This window comes from Lepidochelys kempii, chromosome 18 (genome assembly GCF_965140265.1).
Source record: "Lepidochelys kempii isolate rLepKem1 chromosome 18, rLepKem1.hap2, whole genome shotgun sequence".
Lineage (NCBI taxonomy): Eukaryota > Metazoa > Chordata > Testudines > Cheloniidae > Lepidochelys > Lepidochelys kempii.
The window spans coordinates 9526945-9543213 of NC_133273.1; the positions used below are offsets into that span (position 1 = coordinate 9526945).

Consider the following 16269-nt stretch of genomic DNA (forward strand, 5'->3'; position numbering starts at 1 on the left):
TACTAGGAAAGCCAAGATCCCACTCAAAACCCACCTCTTGCATGGTTTCTACAATAGACTCCAGACCCATTCGCTTTGCCAGTTCCTCCTCCCATCTGAAAGAAAAAAAAGATTTGCAGGTAGAGATTAGAACAACATTTCTGGTTGAGTTTATTCCAGCCACAAAGATCTTACCTTACCTCTTGTAATAAAAAGATTAGATAGTTATTGTAGGTGTCCAGTGGAAAGCCTCCCTCAGTCTCAGCCACATGTGCACACACATACTCAAACTGACAATTTTCAAAGTAGCAATTAGAGTTTAATTCGTTTATCCACTAACACTATTTTCATTCTTCAACTGTAGCATGCGGACATGTATAAAAATAGGACACTGCAACAGCAATAGGTTGAAAATCTGGACAAGTCAGCAAATTTGCTACTTCTGGTATTTAGCCCTATAAACTTCAGGGACTAGTGATAAGCTTTCTTCATGACAATATCTTCAAAAGCCTATATTTATTCCAGTTGTATCAGAGAAGTACAGTTCCAAGCAGAGTATCTATCCTGCATGGGTATCCTTGAATGCTGTATGAATGCATGACATGCATGTGATAGTAACAAGGAGGGGAGGGATAGCTCAGTGGTTTGAGCTTTGGCCTGCTAAACCCAGGGTTGTGAGTTCAATCCTTGAGGGGGCCATTTAGGGATCTGGGGGAAAAATTGGGGATTGGTCCTGCTTTGAGCAGGGGGTTGGACTAGATGGCCTCGTGAGGTCCCTTCCAATCCTGATAGTCTATGATTCTTTGTAAGAGGCACATAGTGGGAACCAAGATGGCATTAAGGGAGGGTAAAACTTTCCATCGGTCTCGGACTGCAGGGCACACACACTATTTCTAAAAGCACTGCATCTTAAGGAAGGACAGTCCTGAATGATTTTTACACATTCCATCTCATCAGTGAGCCTCATGCTTATGACTCAAAACTCTAGTTCCCAAGGACAGGAAATGGGGAGCTGGTAAGCAACAACAGGACATTTGGACCACCAGGAGAGGAAAGAGAAGAGAAGATGAAGACTATTTAACAACATTGCCACATGTGGCAAATGCTAAAATCGTGGAACCAACTTAGGCAAAAATAGACTAAGCTGCTTAAGCTACCTCTTACTAGCCAATGTTTTAAAAATATACATTAATGCCAGTGAATAGGACCAATTTAGGATGAGTGATATTGAGTGTAAATATATACAAAATAAATATTTCTTCATGTACATTTATATATCTGATCTGTCAAACTTCAGGCCTGTTCAATAAAAGCAGCAGTTCATATATCTGAAAATACTGCTGTTTGCTGACATGTCTCACAAAAATAATTAAACATGAGAAGCAAGGGAGGTCAGCATGAAAAAATAGAGCACAACCACTGAAATAGAAGAAAGGAAGGATGCCAAGAGGTCTGTCATCAGGTCCGGATCCAATCCTTTCCATTAGCAGTTTTTTGAAGAAAATCTTGTGGGGCTGTTTCATTTCTTTTTAAAATGTTTATTGGTGCTAGCTTAATATTCACTGTCCTTTGAGCTGATGTCCACCATAAACCAAAGGAGGTATGAACTGAGCTAGATAGCGTTTTAGCATCTGTCTCTCATTTGAGTGTTTTGGATTTCAATGTTCCCTTCATTTCTTTTCCAAGATTTCCCCTCATCTTCCATCTCTTTTGATTAAGATTATTCTCCTTTAAGCCCCTGTATCATTCTTGATGGCCACCAATAGTTTTCCCATGTTTATCATATAGCAGAAGTAGGGTATTGGTGGTAAGTACTCCACCAATTGGCTTACCCTCAGAAATTCCAGGTTCTCTCATTTATCCTTGCCACTCCTCTACATAGTGTTCCTATTCTATTCAAATCACTCTGAATTATCCTCCCCCTCCCCAGTTTTCTTAAGTCTTAAGGTTTCATGACCTAACTGCATGGTTTTGTGTTCTTTCTTCCAGGTTGCCAACAATCAAGTCCGGTCTAATACTGACAGAAACACAGGCCAGGAGAAACAGTTGCTCCATCAGTGACCAACACCCATCAGTCCAGAAACAGAATCCCATCTTTTCCACAAAAACCCATAATGCATATCTGCAGTATTGCATGATTTGCTACACCTTCCTTGCAATATAACTAGGAGAATCAGGAATTGAAATTAACACTGATTATATTTCCATCAATCACAGAGAGATGAGAGTAAAAATAACTTTTTTTAAAATCAGTTTTATTAAATGTTGTTACATTAAGCTCTTCGAACAGTCTTTTTTAATTAAGAATTTATTTTTAAACAGAGTACCTAGTAAACTTTCAAATGCTGTATGATAAATCCTAATCTGATGTGCTATTTATAAATATTATGGCATTTTAAAAAATTATTAAAGACAGTGCCCCTTTAAGAATATATGCCAAAGTAATAGATTTATAATTGACACTTTAGTTTAACATTGTTGAATTATGAATCCATCATTGGATTAGTGTGAAAATATCTGGCAGCCATCTTCCCTTCACACATGGAAAGCTATATGTGGTGAACAAAGTATTGTAGAATTATGCAAGGTAAGTTTTGGGGGAGGATGGCAACAAGGTTTCTTCAGTGGATTTTAACATTCACAGAATTGTTGTCTATTACCTTTCTTGGGCCAAGCTTGTGCAACTATTCTTGAAGAGAATCTTTCCTACAGGACACACTCATTCACTCCAGTTTAGTAAAAGCCAAAGCTTTATCTCTGGAAAACCTGTCTGAAGCATTCCCAGCTCACTAAAGCCAATTGAGCCCCAAAAAACAGTAGCTTCATCAGGCAACAAGGGATTCTCCCATTAAGAATAAAGCTTCTTTTTATAGTTTAACAGAAGCTTGGCTTCTGGCACCAGCAGTTAAAAGGAACCAGGGTCCACTGACTCAGACAGCTAAACATGCAACAGAAAGTTTCCGTTATGTAAACCTTTGGAATGCAGCAGGTCACAAAATCTGCGCAGACCTTTCACTTAACGAATCCCCCGACAGAGCCTGGGAATTTGAAAGCCTAGTTAAGAGTATGACTGATCTCTGCCATTAAGAAATTTGCTTGCACTAATCCAGTAAATACTGTCTACCAAGTGACAATTAAAAACACTCCTGTAGTCTCTAATTATAACAAGGTACGCAAGGAAAGTTATTTTTGTTCACACTCAGACAAATAGTTTTACAGCTAAATTAGAAGATGCAAGTCATGGATATGGCCATCTACCCCCCAAAAATATATATTTTAATCCAAATATGATATGATTAAGAATGTTGAAAGGAGAGCGAGTGTGCATTTTCTGGCTCAATTTCATAATCTTCCCAGCACAGTGTTAAGTCTTCCAATAGGAATAATTTCACCATATTTTCAAGTTTACAAGAGAAACCTGGTAAGGTGACTGGATTTTATGGGATGTTTGTATCACATTAAACAATTCTGAATTCACATACTATATCATAAGCCCCAACACACCCCCTCACAGACTGCAATAGGTTTGCATTTCAAATGCAGTTGAATGCCAAAGGATCATTTCAGCAGGGAAGAACAAAGGCAGCTGTGGGTGTGCTGCAGTTCTCGGTCTTAATCCATGACCAGCGGCACCTGAATTTATCATATCCTAATACAGTAGCAGCAGCATTGACTAAGCCCCGCACTAGTGTATTACAATGACAGGCTGACCGCATTTACTCTTCCCCTGCCACTGCAGGGCAGAAGTACTTGGCATGGTAACATTATGTCAACTCTCCAATATGTCACTGAACGCTAAAGTGGTACAGAAAGATATTACCAGTGTCTTTTCTCTGCCAATGATTTACTGCCAAACAGACTAAAATATTTAGGCTGGAATTTGTATTTGCCACAAATATTTTAGCTTTCATTTCCAATGTCCTATCTGCATTTAGGCTGCTAGTCACATGTACAAGTAGCATTGTTATTTTTCAAACCTCATTTGGTCATCTCACCTTCTGGACTGTAACGGACTACTTAATATTAAATTCACCTCATGCAATATGGTCCCCTTCTGCTACATTGAGGATGGGTCATATGGTTTTAGTCATTCATACTGCATTGCTGTCAGTTGTAAATGCAAGATAGCGTAACTAGATATTAGGAAAACTGCAGTGCGCTGTTCAAATTGTGAATACTAATTATATTTAGGTGAAGAGATTTAACCCATTATTTGCATCCATGCCCAAACACAACACAGCTCTGCGGGAAAATTATTTTTACTAAATATTACATCTATATATATATTTTACTAGTTGTAAGCCAAAAGCAAGCAAAATGCTTCAGCTTCCATCCCAAACACTTCAGTCACTCTGGAAAACTGTCAAAATCGTCATTCAGAATCTATGCACAGCCTATGGGGTAACAGTATTAACTTCCATCATAGAATCATAGAATATCAGGGTTGGAAGGGACCCCAGAAGGTCATCTAGTCCAACCCCCTGCTCGAAGCAGGACCAATTCCCAGTTAAATCATCCCAGCCAGGGCTTTGTCAAGCCTGACCTTAAAAACCTCTAAGGAAGGAGATTCTACCACCTCCCTAGGTAACGTATTCCAGTGTTTCACCGCCCTCTTAGTGAAAAAGTTTTTCCTAATATCCAATCTAAACCTCCCCCACTGCAACTTGAGACCATTACTCCTCGTTCTGTCATCTGCTACCATTGAGAACAGTCTAGAGCCATCCTCTTTGGAACCCCCTTTCAGGTAGTTGAAAGCAGCTATCAAATCCCCCCTCATTCTTCTCTTCTGCAGGTTAAACAATCCCAGCTCCCTCAGTCTCTCCTCATAAGTCATGTGTTCCAGACCCCTAATCATTTTTGTTGCCATCATTCCACTGCAGTTCCACTGGATTAGTTTTTCCATCCTTATGCCATAATTTAACTGCATTTCATATAAAGGAAGCACACAGCCCCGGTTCCTTTAAGTAGAAACCCAAGATAATTTTTGTGGAGAGTGGAAGAAGGGTGCCATCTTTTAAATAATAGATTAAATATATGCTGAGAACATAATTTTATCCATTTCTCCAACAGAAACAGAGATCTGGGCCTTTTAAATATGATAATTTTTAAGTTAAGTTTTCTTCTGAAAGTAAGCCAGGAATTACATTAGACTGATGATAAATCAGGGTCCCCACCATAAATCACTGATCAGTAAAGTCAACTTGTTCTCAGTTTCAGAATGTATTCCTTACTGCCAGGCTGACTAGCCTCATGTAACACCTGGAAAAATGAAGTCACTGAGTTGACATCTGGGGGGAAAAAAGTCTTCATTTTCCCCACCACTCTTAACACAAACCTCTGGAGACTTGTTTTTTGGGGGATGAGGGGGGAAAATGGAAGGAGGGGGGAAGGGAAGAATGGAGGACTGAATTGAAGATTAAATCGTCCCTTAATGCCTCCAAGCAAGTTAGAGAATAGATAGTGTCAGAAAACAATCATCCTGTATTTGCAGTAACACAAGTATTTTAAAGGGCCTTGGGCAATTGCTGCTACTGTACATTTGAGTATTGCAATAAGCAAAGAAAAAGACAGCACCTTCCCAAGGGTATGCGAACTACTGTGCATTGGCACAGATATATGAAACATGTACTAAGCAGTACTACAGAATTTTAGGCTAGCCAATTTCTGCCCACTCAGTTACTCTCTTCCAACACAAGAGCTGAACTGCAAGTAAACCACAGCATGTTTCAGATGCCCTTAAAAATCCTCTGCTTCTAAGCAACCTTATAGGCTCCACATGTAAGTGGTGCTGCTGTGAGAGATCTATGAAGATGCTTCTGTAGCACTTCAATACATATGTCGCTTCCTTCCCTCTCCTCCCAAGGAGGGAGAGAAAGCCAGCCTGCTTAATCAGCATCACCCCTGCAGCATAAATGAGAGCCTGTAGTTTCCTGGCAGGACTACAGTGGGAAACCAGATCAGCTCTTCCCATTGGAGCAGTGATGTTTGCTGCTCTGAAGAAAGAGAGGTGACAGGAATTACCAGAACAATAACGCACAGAAGGGAAGTGACTGTACAGGCTACCAGGCTGAAAACAGCGGTCCTCATATTTGTGCTGCAGGATATTAACTAGACAGCTGCTTCTACTAGTCTCAGATATAGGAATTTGATGTTGAGCCCAGAAATAGCTATGATTTCCAGCTGCAGCCAAAGTGGCTTTCAGAGCTGGAGAGGCAAATGTTGCTAACCTGAATGTACATATGGAGAAAAGGCTATTGCTAGCCTACTCCAAGCTTACTAGGATTTTTTTTAAAAATAAAATTCAGAAAGGGCAATTTCAGTACTGACTATACTCTTCCCCTCCACTCTACTGAGGGCAGACATTTAAAATGTTATGACTACCTTCTAAATTCACAGATTTACAGGCTTATATTACAGTTATTAGAACATGAAGGTCTAGTCAAGATAAAACTAAGGATACATTTCCCTTTTTCCAGATGTGACATTACATTCCAAATGTATTCAATCACTGCAGTTTCAGGCCTCAAACTGCCTCTGCAATCATGTGATTAGGAATAAGCATTTTACATAGCTTGGCACAAAGTGAAGAACTGTGTGCCTTTTAAGAGAGGGAGTAGCTAGAGCATGAGACATTGAACTAACAAGATAGTAGGATGCCGAATAGCCTTGCAAGGATTAACACTGCTTTTGTAGGTTTTAGAGTAGCAGCCGTGTTAGTCTGTATTCACAAAAAGAAAAAGAGTACTTGTGGCACCTTAGAGACTAACCAATTTATTTGAGCATAAGCTTTTGTGAGCTACAGTCCACTGAATGCATCTGATGAAGTGAGCTGTAGCTCATGAAAGCTTATGCCCAAATAAATTGGTTAGTCTCTAAGGTGCCACAAGTACTGCTTTTGTAGTACAGCTGAATCACATTTCAAACACCCATGTTTCCTTAGAAAATGGAACAGTACACAGAGATCAACACTTAGATGAGCCCCTGTTCAAAAGAAAACAGGTGGAGATTACAAGGAAATCTGATAGTACCCAGGTGTAAATTGCTCTAGGCTTCCACTATTCATAACTTTCATTGGAACTAACCAGACATCCATACTGAATCCTTATCGACAGACAATTCACAGCTAAACCAGCTTCCCCCTCCCTGGATCACCAAGGCTAAGCAACATGATCTTGAACCATCTCTTTACCAGTATGAGCATATAAAGTTTAGGTAGGATTCTGAGTGGTGGGGGAAACTGCCATTTAGAGCCACATTGTCAAAAGAGCTCAGCACATTGATAAGCCAAAAGTTATGTCTGAACCACATTATCAACTCCTTTACTGACAAAAAAGATAAAGTACTCCTCATTCACCATTAAATGAGGATTCCTATTTTGTCAAAAGAATTTCAACGAAAAAAATATTTCTTAGATATGAAAAAATGTAGCAAAGAAACACTGCTGTAGGATGTTGTGAAGACAAGAAACTCTTCTTATGGTACTGTTGAGGTTTTCCCTCTGTACTTCCATCTCTATGGGGTACCAGACTGAAAGCATAGCAATAATCAAGCTCAAGCAAGCCTCCTTGTTGTCAGGGTACATGGGATCACACAAAAGAACTCTCTTCGAAGCACAAGTTCAACTGAACACTATCAATATGCTACCAATGGAAATACTAGCTGCAAAAGCCTGTTAACCCTAACTTAAGTGTTCAAGTGTCAAACCATTTCACAGGACAGGAAGCATACAAAAACACAGAAAAAAACCAGACTCAAAGATGTCAATATTTCATTTGGGCATGTGAGACACACCTAGTACTGCTCATCCTTTATATGTGAAGCATCTAAGATGCATTCTCTGTGATGTGTCCTACCTGTAAGGACACAGATGGGAAAATATGTGCATTCTATGCCAGGCTCAGTTAATTATACCTTAGGTGTTACCCAAAAGGGCTTGTGTTCTGCAATCACAGGTTAGAGAGACATTTTTTGCTCTCTTGTGGCAACATCACTTGTTCTTTTGTGGTTTGATGGCTTTTGACGCCCATATTTTGTTTAGGTGAACTCTGACGGGCAGGGCGTGCCCCACCATTCACTAATGTTGGCATGAGATTTGATGTTTAGCATGTTCAAGCCCAACCAATTTAATTGTTTGAGATTACTCATAGCAATCTCATGCTCGTTTTCTGTTTAGGTCTGTAGTAACATGCCCATTAATCTAGTCTCCCCACATCTATCCAGTGACATCTAGATATCGCCACCAAGGTTTATAATTGTGGGTATGACACACTGATTTCATTCTAATTGCCATATTGCCCCAGGAGTAGCACTTATGCTGCCATACAAAGAATCCAGTTTCAAATCTCATGTTTGGTCAGAGAAAGACCATCGATGATACTACTTCTGACAGAGGATGCCCCTGCTTATGAGGAGAATGTACTTTAGCACGTGGAAAGATCAAGATCTCTTGGTCAAATTTTCTAATGTGGAAGTGTATAAATCCTTTTCATACACACACACACACACACACCCTTAAGAGTTTGCAGCATCCTAGTTCCCTTGTAACACAAATCCTGCCCCATACTGGACCCATATTTGTAGGCAGGTCAGGGGAAGAACCTGTCTACAAGATGAACACCAGAATCCCACCAATTCATTGCAGTGACTAGGGACATACATTGCAGAAAAGTCTGAATTAGCAAGTCAAACAATATAGAGGACTCAAGGATGTTGCAACAAAAGATGCATTTTGTCAAAACAAAATACGTATTTGTTGATTACAAAGCCACACTAAGTCTTTTGTTATGTATTTTGTTAAAATAAGATTGTTTAGTAATATTACACCTCAGAGCACTGTCTGTTATTAAACCCCTACTCTGTAAGATCCTCAGAACAGGAAACTGACCCATTCCACATTCTGTACAGTACGGAGCACACAGTCAGTACTCCGATTACATTGGGATGTGGGAGAAGAGCTGGGATTTGTGAACAAGCTAGGGAAGCATTAATGTGTAGGGATTATATATTATCTGCTGTACTGTATAGGGATTCTTCAGATTTATCTCAAAGAGACCAATTTCAGGCCCAAGAGCCCTGGTTTCTTACTGAAATACAAATTAATGCTATCTGATTAATACATTTTACACTGAGCCAATTTTATTTGAATGTCTGATTCCATGAAGCCTCCCTCTAACATAACAGCACAGCATTCTTGAATGAAGTGATCGGTGGCTTGCTACTTCATAGGGTCTGTCCCCTGTGTGGATTCGCTGAAGTGTAGTCAGGGAAAATCTCTGAGTAAAGCTTGTCCCACACTCACAGCTTTATGCAAAAGGTCTCTTGTAAGGTATCATAAGAAAGGTTATAAGCTACTGAATATGTTCCTCCTATTTGTATGCATATATCATTGTGGTATCTGAAGCTAGAAATATGAAGTATAACTGAAGTCCTATTGTAATTATGCAAAGTGTGGGCCATTAATGGTGGTTTAGAATCTTGATGGCTCCCATTGACTAGGACAATTGGTTGTAAATGCTTAATTTACCTGCAAGCCTTCCTGTGTACCTGTGGGCCAACCCAGGAAGAATGGAGACTAGGGGGGTCTTACAGTGATACATGACCATGACACGATACTGGAATCCATCTTAAATCTGGTACTTTTCCATTCAGAAGGAGGGGTGGGGACCCAGAGAGACAAAAAGATTTCTGCCTTGTGCCTAAGCTATAAAAGGGGGTGGAGCAGGACAAAAGGGGCTGCCAGTCATAAGAAACCCCCTGCTTACCACCTGAGATGTCTGCTGGAACTAACAAAGACTGTACCGGGGAAAGGATTGGGCCCACACGAGGAAGGAGTCTAGTCCGTGAAAGAAGCTTATTGGAACATCTCTGAGGGTGAGATATTACCTGTAATCAACTTCTTAATGTATTAGGCTTAGACTTGCATGTTTTGCTTTATTTTGCTTGGTGACTTACTTTGTTCAGTTTATTACTTGAAACCATTTAAATCCTACTTTTTATACTTAATAAACCAAAGTGATTTTATTGATAGATTTCAGAGTAGCAGCCGTGTTAGTCTGTATCTGCAAAACGAACAGGAGTACTTGTGGCACCTTAGAGACCTAATAAATTTATTAGAGCATAAGCTTTCGTGGGCTGCAGCCCACTTCATCGGATGCATGGAATGGAACATATAGTAAGAAGATTATATATCTATCTAATATATAGATGATATAAATATATATAATCTTATATAGAATATATAGATAATCTTCCCATACAGAAACAAACCTGGATTCTTCCAGCACAAGAGGGAAGTGAATCCAGTCATTTAAGATGCAACTGCTTACTCAAGAAGGCTTTTTGGCATAATGTAGGACAGCCTGTTTGTTGTATGTGCTACAGGGTCTCTGCAATCTTTTTGACAATTTTTTTTTTTAAAGAAAAAGCAGTGGAGAGAGAGCTTGCTGAAAAGGAGTTTACATCGTTCAAGTTTAAGACTGATATCTGTAACGAAATAAGACAAGTTATACTCAACTTTGTGACAAAGTCAGCTGAGAGAACTGAAAAGTCTTAATTTACCAACAAAGTCATGATTGTTAGCATCTATGATAGATTCTCACAGCAGGAGACAAACGCAATAGCAATTTAATTTGAAACAATAGTGCTATCTAGAATGAAGGTCATGAAATCAATCCCTTATGTTGGCTGAGGACCATACTGTAGTAATGGATAACTTATGAAGCCATCAAGCAGTCTATATTGCTAACCTCTAGTTTTAGCAGGAGACCAAATTCACAGATCCTAGTCTCCTTTATTTTCTAACAGCAACTTAGTTCAGGGATTCTATGTCAACTTGCATTCAGATCATGACTGTAAATGTCTCAACTACCAACTGACTTAAAGCAAACTCTTGGTCGCAAGGAAAGCTTTTATTTTCTCAAAATTTTGTAGCTTATGTATTGGAAATAATTGTTCTTAACTATTCTATAGGAATGACCACAGAACCTCTGCAAGTAGATTTTACTAGACTCATTTACTGGTGTAGTAGAGAAAGAAGGTAGATGAAGTAATATCTTTTATTGAATTAACTTCTGTTGGTAAAAGACCAGCTTTCAAGCTTACACAGAGTTCTTCTTCAGGTCTGGGAAAGCTACTCAGAGTATATTGAATTTCTTTCCTTTCCCGTTCTTCCTACCATTTCACAGGATTCTCTGTAGCTAAATGGAGACAAAGAGAGGTGAGTTCATTTTAAGCATGCTAAGGAATATTTGTCCATGTCTCAAATCAGTGGGAAGCCAAGACACCAACCCTTGTTTTTGAAGTAGGCCAGATGGCAAGACTTCTCTGTATACGGCATTTAAGCAAACGTTATATGCAATGCTGTGACATCTGTTCATGTCAGTGTAGTTACGTCTGAGAACTACTAGTGCAGCAGAATATGAAGGAGGAGGTCCTCTATTTTAAAGAGATCTACTGCAATTTTCTCTAAAGTAATTCTCCTCCGCACCTAAACAATCGTGCTGTTCATATGAAAATTATTTGTTTCATGTCAGTAAAATAAGAGTTTATTAATCAAAAGTGTAAATCCTGGTGATGAGACACTGTCCAACTGTGGGTAGTGAAACTATATCACTGGACATGGCCCACCTTGATTACCATGCACATTGTAGGGAGAGTGGTCACTTTGGATGAGCTATTACCAGCAGGAGAATGAGTCTGTGTGTGTGTGTTTTTGGAGGGGGGTGAGGGGGTAAGAGAACCTGGATTTGTGCAGGAAATGGCCCACCTTGATTATCATGCACACTGTGTAGAGAGTTGTCACTTTGGATGGGCTATCACCAGCAGGAGAGTGAGTTGGGGGGGGGGCGCGGAGGGTGAGAAAACCTGGATTTGTGCTGGAAATGGCCCAACTTGATGATCACTTTAGATAAGCTATTACCAGCAGGACAGTGGGGTGGGAGGAGGTATTGTTTCATATTCTCTGTGTGTATATAAAGTCTGCTGCAGTTTCCACAGTATGCATCCGATGAAGTGAGCTGTAGCTCACGAAAGCTTATGCTCAAATAAATTGGTTAGTCTCTAAGGTGCCACAAGTCCTCCTTTTCTTTTTGCGAATACAGACTAACACGGCCGTTACTCTGAAACCTATATCACTGATAACTGTGAACATTTAAGTACAGTAGTCAAATTACTAGCTACATGTGATTTCCTCCACCCCACTTCCTCTTGTGTCTGCTAATACTATGCAAGACATTGCAGATCTGTGCACGCAAAACCTTCTTCTGTAATATAGCTTGATACGGCTTTCTGTAAGACGCTGTATTTACTTCTCAGCACACAATAGTAACGCTGACAGCCTGCACATTAAGGGAAGGCTGGAATTATTAGCAGTACTAATAGTACTGAAGTGTCTCACGTTTGAGTGAATAGTGACCTGTTGGCTGGATTCTTTCTGACATAAAAGATCCTTCCTGACAGTCACAAAAACAGAGGATTGACAATACAAATAAACCTGATGAGATTACTTATGTGCTTAGGGAACATACGAGTTTCAATACCAGAGCAGGCCATTGATCCAGATGGGTTTGTTAACCTTCTTAGGGAAATAAGAGAAAGCAACATCCAAATAACTTGAGCTAGAAAAGCGTGGTTTTTGTTTTTGGATTTTTTTTGGGGGGGGGGGGTGAGGGGAGAAGGTTAGGAGCACTCCACTCCTCTAAAGTCAGGGGGAAAAAACAGATTACATGACCTAGTTTTAGAATGTGATCAGGACCCAAGCAGCAAGCATTGTAATCTCCACTCTACACTTTAGAAAATAGTTGAGTTTACAGCAGAGTGTTTAGAAAAGTATCTTTTGGATTATGTAAATACGGAAAACTAACTAACTTCTTGCATATCTAAGCTAAAAAAACACAGGAGGTTCCAACACCAACAATTCCTCAGGACAGTTTAGTATCTCATTTATTCCTGTAAAAATATTTATGCTGGTACTTGGAACCCTTCAACAAACCTACACTTCTCTAAACTATGTGCAAAGCCTAAACAACATGGAGTTATTACACATTTAGAATGGTTAAAAACCAGTTTCCAGTACTTCCCTTCTCCCCCAATGGACCCTGGGGCAACAGAATCTCTTCAGTAATAGGAGAACCTGGGGACTGCCTTCCTTCCACTCTACTAATTCTGCTACTCAAGCATTGTAGTGAATTCAGTGCTGCAGTATACTGACTGACCAACAGAAAATTGAAGCCATTTGTAACCCTCATCAGGGAAAGAGCTCAGCCAGTCAACATCAACAAGATAATCATGGTCCCTATAATTAGGTTGATAGGCCATCATCCTTGTTCATCCGGAATAACCTGAAAGCGCAAGAGCACCTTTTTCAGCTTCAAGTTAATCTGGGCTGAGGTGGACTAACTTGGTGCATTGAGATAAAGGTCATCTCCATCAGACCCAAATGGTCTAGTAATTAAGTAGCAACCTGTTCTCTTTCCTACAAATTCATTATATGGCAAGTTCTCATTCCAAAAATGTTCATTTTCAAACTGAAATGTGTAAAGAACTGCCTATTATACCCTCTGAGCCCTACGTAAAACAATTACCATCAAGGCTTTATCATATACCTGGGGCAAAAATACATGCTACATTGTTCCTATAGCATTGTAACTGTCATAACTGTAGATTAAAATGAGCCAAAATAATTCTGTTTGTAATTGGTAATCTGAAAAGCAGAAGATTAAATTACTGTAAACATCCAGAATGCACGTTAAATATTTAACTCATGTTTTATAGAGTGCCTCCTTGCAGAAGCAACACTAACCCAGCTGCTTTTAATAGAATGTGTATCAAAATACATTTTTCTCCTTGTCCATCAGCTGGCTGCTTTAGAAATATTTCAGTATGTCAAGAGAATGGTGTTCTTGAGAGATAGTTTCCAGTATTTTGGCCTTGGAGTGGTAGTATAAGACCACATAGATACAGGACTGCTGTTTATTAAATGGACTGGCTTGGCCATTATTTCAAATGGGAAAGTCTCAGAAGTAACTCAACAGGGGCTATACAATGAGAGGTTAAGTAAATAGAAAATAGACATTAAAGACTCCGAAGAAATGCATTTTTATGTTTATTTGTAAAGTTACATCACTTGCAAAGAAGGGGGGGGGGGGAGAAGAGAGTGAAACGTCATCTGTATTCAAATCTTCCTTTCTGAACAGAATGGTGACGCCACTCTGGATGTGTATCTAGATAAGGACTGCAAAGCCTCTTGGGACAACCATACCTCTGAATAATATAATTATGTACCTTTATACTAAACTGGTTCAGCTTCATTTTCTGGGAAGGAAAAGAAGGCAGTTAAATCTGAGTAATCGAAACAAACTATCAATATAATCCTATTGTAATAAATAGAATTCATATCAAATTTAAATGTTTTGATAGATATCACAGTGTGCATGTACAAACATTAAGTATTTGGAGAAACTGAGGAGCAGAAGTAGTATAGTGTTTTGGAACACGTGCATGTTGCTCAGACAATTTCCAGGCCTCTCATATTATTCAAAGATGAGAAATTTAGCCCAGGGTTGCCAAACTATTTTGCAGTCAGTATTTGTGCAGATGAATACCCAACATCTGAAATCCCTTGGAGCATCCAACATATGGAAATAATCTGCCTGCAAGTGTTAATGCGTGAGAATTTCTGAATTAAGACCTCCTACACTGAAAAGGTCACTTGAAACAAGCTTTTAGAGGCCCAGCATAGGCAGAAAAGAAGCTGCTACTGTATTTTCCACTCCATGCATCTGATGAAGTGGGTTTTAGCCCATGAAAGCTTATGCCCAGATAAATTTGTTAGTCTCTAAGGTGCCACAAGGACTCCTCGTCGTTTTTGCTTGATTAGTGTGTACTGTGGAATACAGTATGCTATTATGGTGCCCTGGTAATGCCAAGTGATTCACTTTGACAGCTCATCTCCGGCACCCTCATCATTGCTGGAAAAACTATGGGCTACAGCTTAATAGAATAGAGCAGGAAAAAGCAGCATTTTTAAATTTTCTGAAATATTTAAACAAATTAGAAGTGAATACAAATTAAGTTGTTTACATGAGTTACCAACAGTGACTATTTGCATGCTCAGTTTATCAGTGACAAAACAGCAAACAAGATGCAACTGTGACAGATATTCCAATCCCATTCAATGTCTTTGAGGACCATACTGTATTAAGTTTATGAATCTATGTAGGCCAGGGACTGTATGCAACTCCAGTGGGGAGGGTCACCATAGTCCTTCAGGAACCATTCAGAAGTAAGGAATTGGATGAACTTCTGTGGCTCAAGAACTACCTTGGGGGTACCAAGATTAACAAACAATGCCAACTGTGACTTGAACAACAAGGAGGCTGGTGGCACCTTAAAGACTAAAAGATTTATTTGGGTATAAGCTTTCGTGGGTAAAACACCACTTCTTCAGATGCATGGAGTGAAAATTACAGATAAAGGCATTATATAATGCCACATGAAGGAAAGGGAGTTACCTCACAAGTGGAGAACCAGTGTTGACAGGACCAATTCGATCAGGGTGGATGTAGTCCACTTCCAATAATAGAGGAGGAGGTGTCAATTCCAGGAGAGGCAAAGGTGCTTTTGTAATGAGCCCGCCACTCCTAGTCCCTATTCAAGCCCAAATTAATGGTGTTAAATTTGCAAATGAAGTTTAGTTCTGCTGTTTCTCTTTGAAGTCTGTTTCTGAAGTTTTTTGTTCAAGTATAGCTACCTTTAAATCTGTTACAGAATGTCCAGGAAGACTGAAGTGTTCCCCTACTGGCTTTTGTATGTTACCAGTCCTGAGGTCCGATTTGTGGCCATTTATTCATTTACATAAGGACTGTCCGGTTGTGTCTTGTTGTCAAGTTGTGACTTGAACATCTACACTTCCATTATTATGCAGATACCCACTAGGAAACGGTCTTTCAGCAGTCCTCTTAAGTAGAGCACAATCAGATAAGATTTTCAGCTCCTACCAGCCTAGACTAGAACTAAACTAAACTAATGACCTGCAGTGACTGAGAAAATTACCTCCCTCCCTCCCTTTTCTTTAGAACACCACACAATTAAAAGAGTGCTATGCTTTGAGTCATACGCCCAAAACCCAAATCAAATCAAAGTCCAATGAGCAGGAAAGCCACGCAAGCATGGCACAGGGAATAAATCCTATTCAATCAGTTAAAGCTGCTACTCAGTTTGGGGCAACGGGGGAAAAGAGTAACACAATAAATGCTTCATGCATTTCTTGGAAATAAAGCTGAATTGTGCATT

At 39.6% G+C, this 16269-nt stretch overlaps 1 protein-coding gene across 1 annotated transcript in view; it reads right to left on the reverse strand.

The window, feature by feature from the left end:
- The window catches only part of IFFO2 (intermediate filament family orphan 2), a 53929-nt gene that overhangs the window by 22346 nt on the left and 15314 nt on the right, over window positions 1-16269 (reverse strand). The window contains exon 2 of the mRNA XM_073317115.1: window positions 35-95. Within this exon, the coding sequence (XP_073173216.1) occupies window positions 35-95 (61 nt within the window). The remainder of the gene's footprint in view (window positions 1-34; window positions 96-16269) is intronic.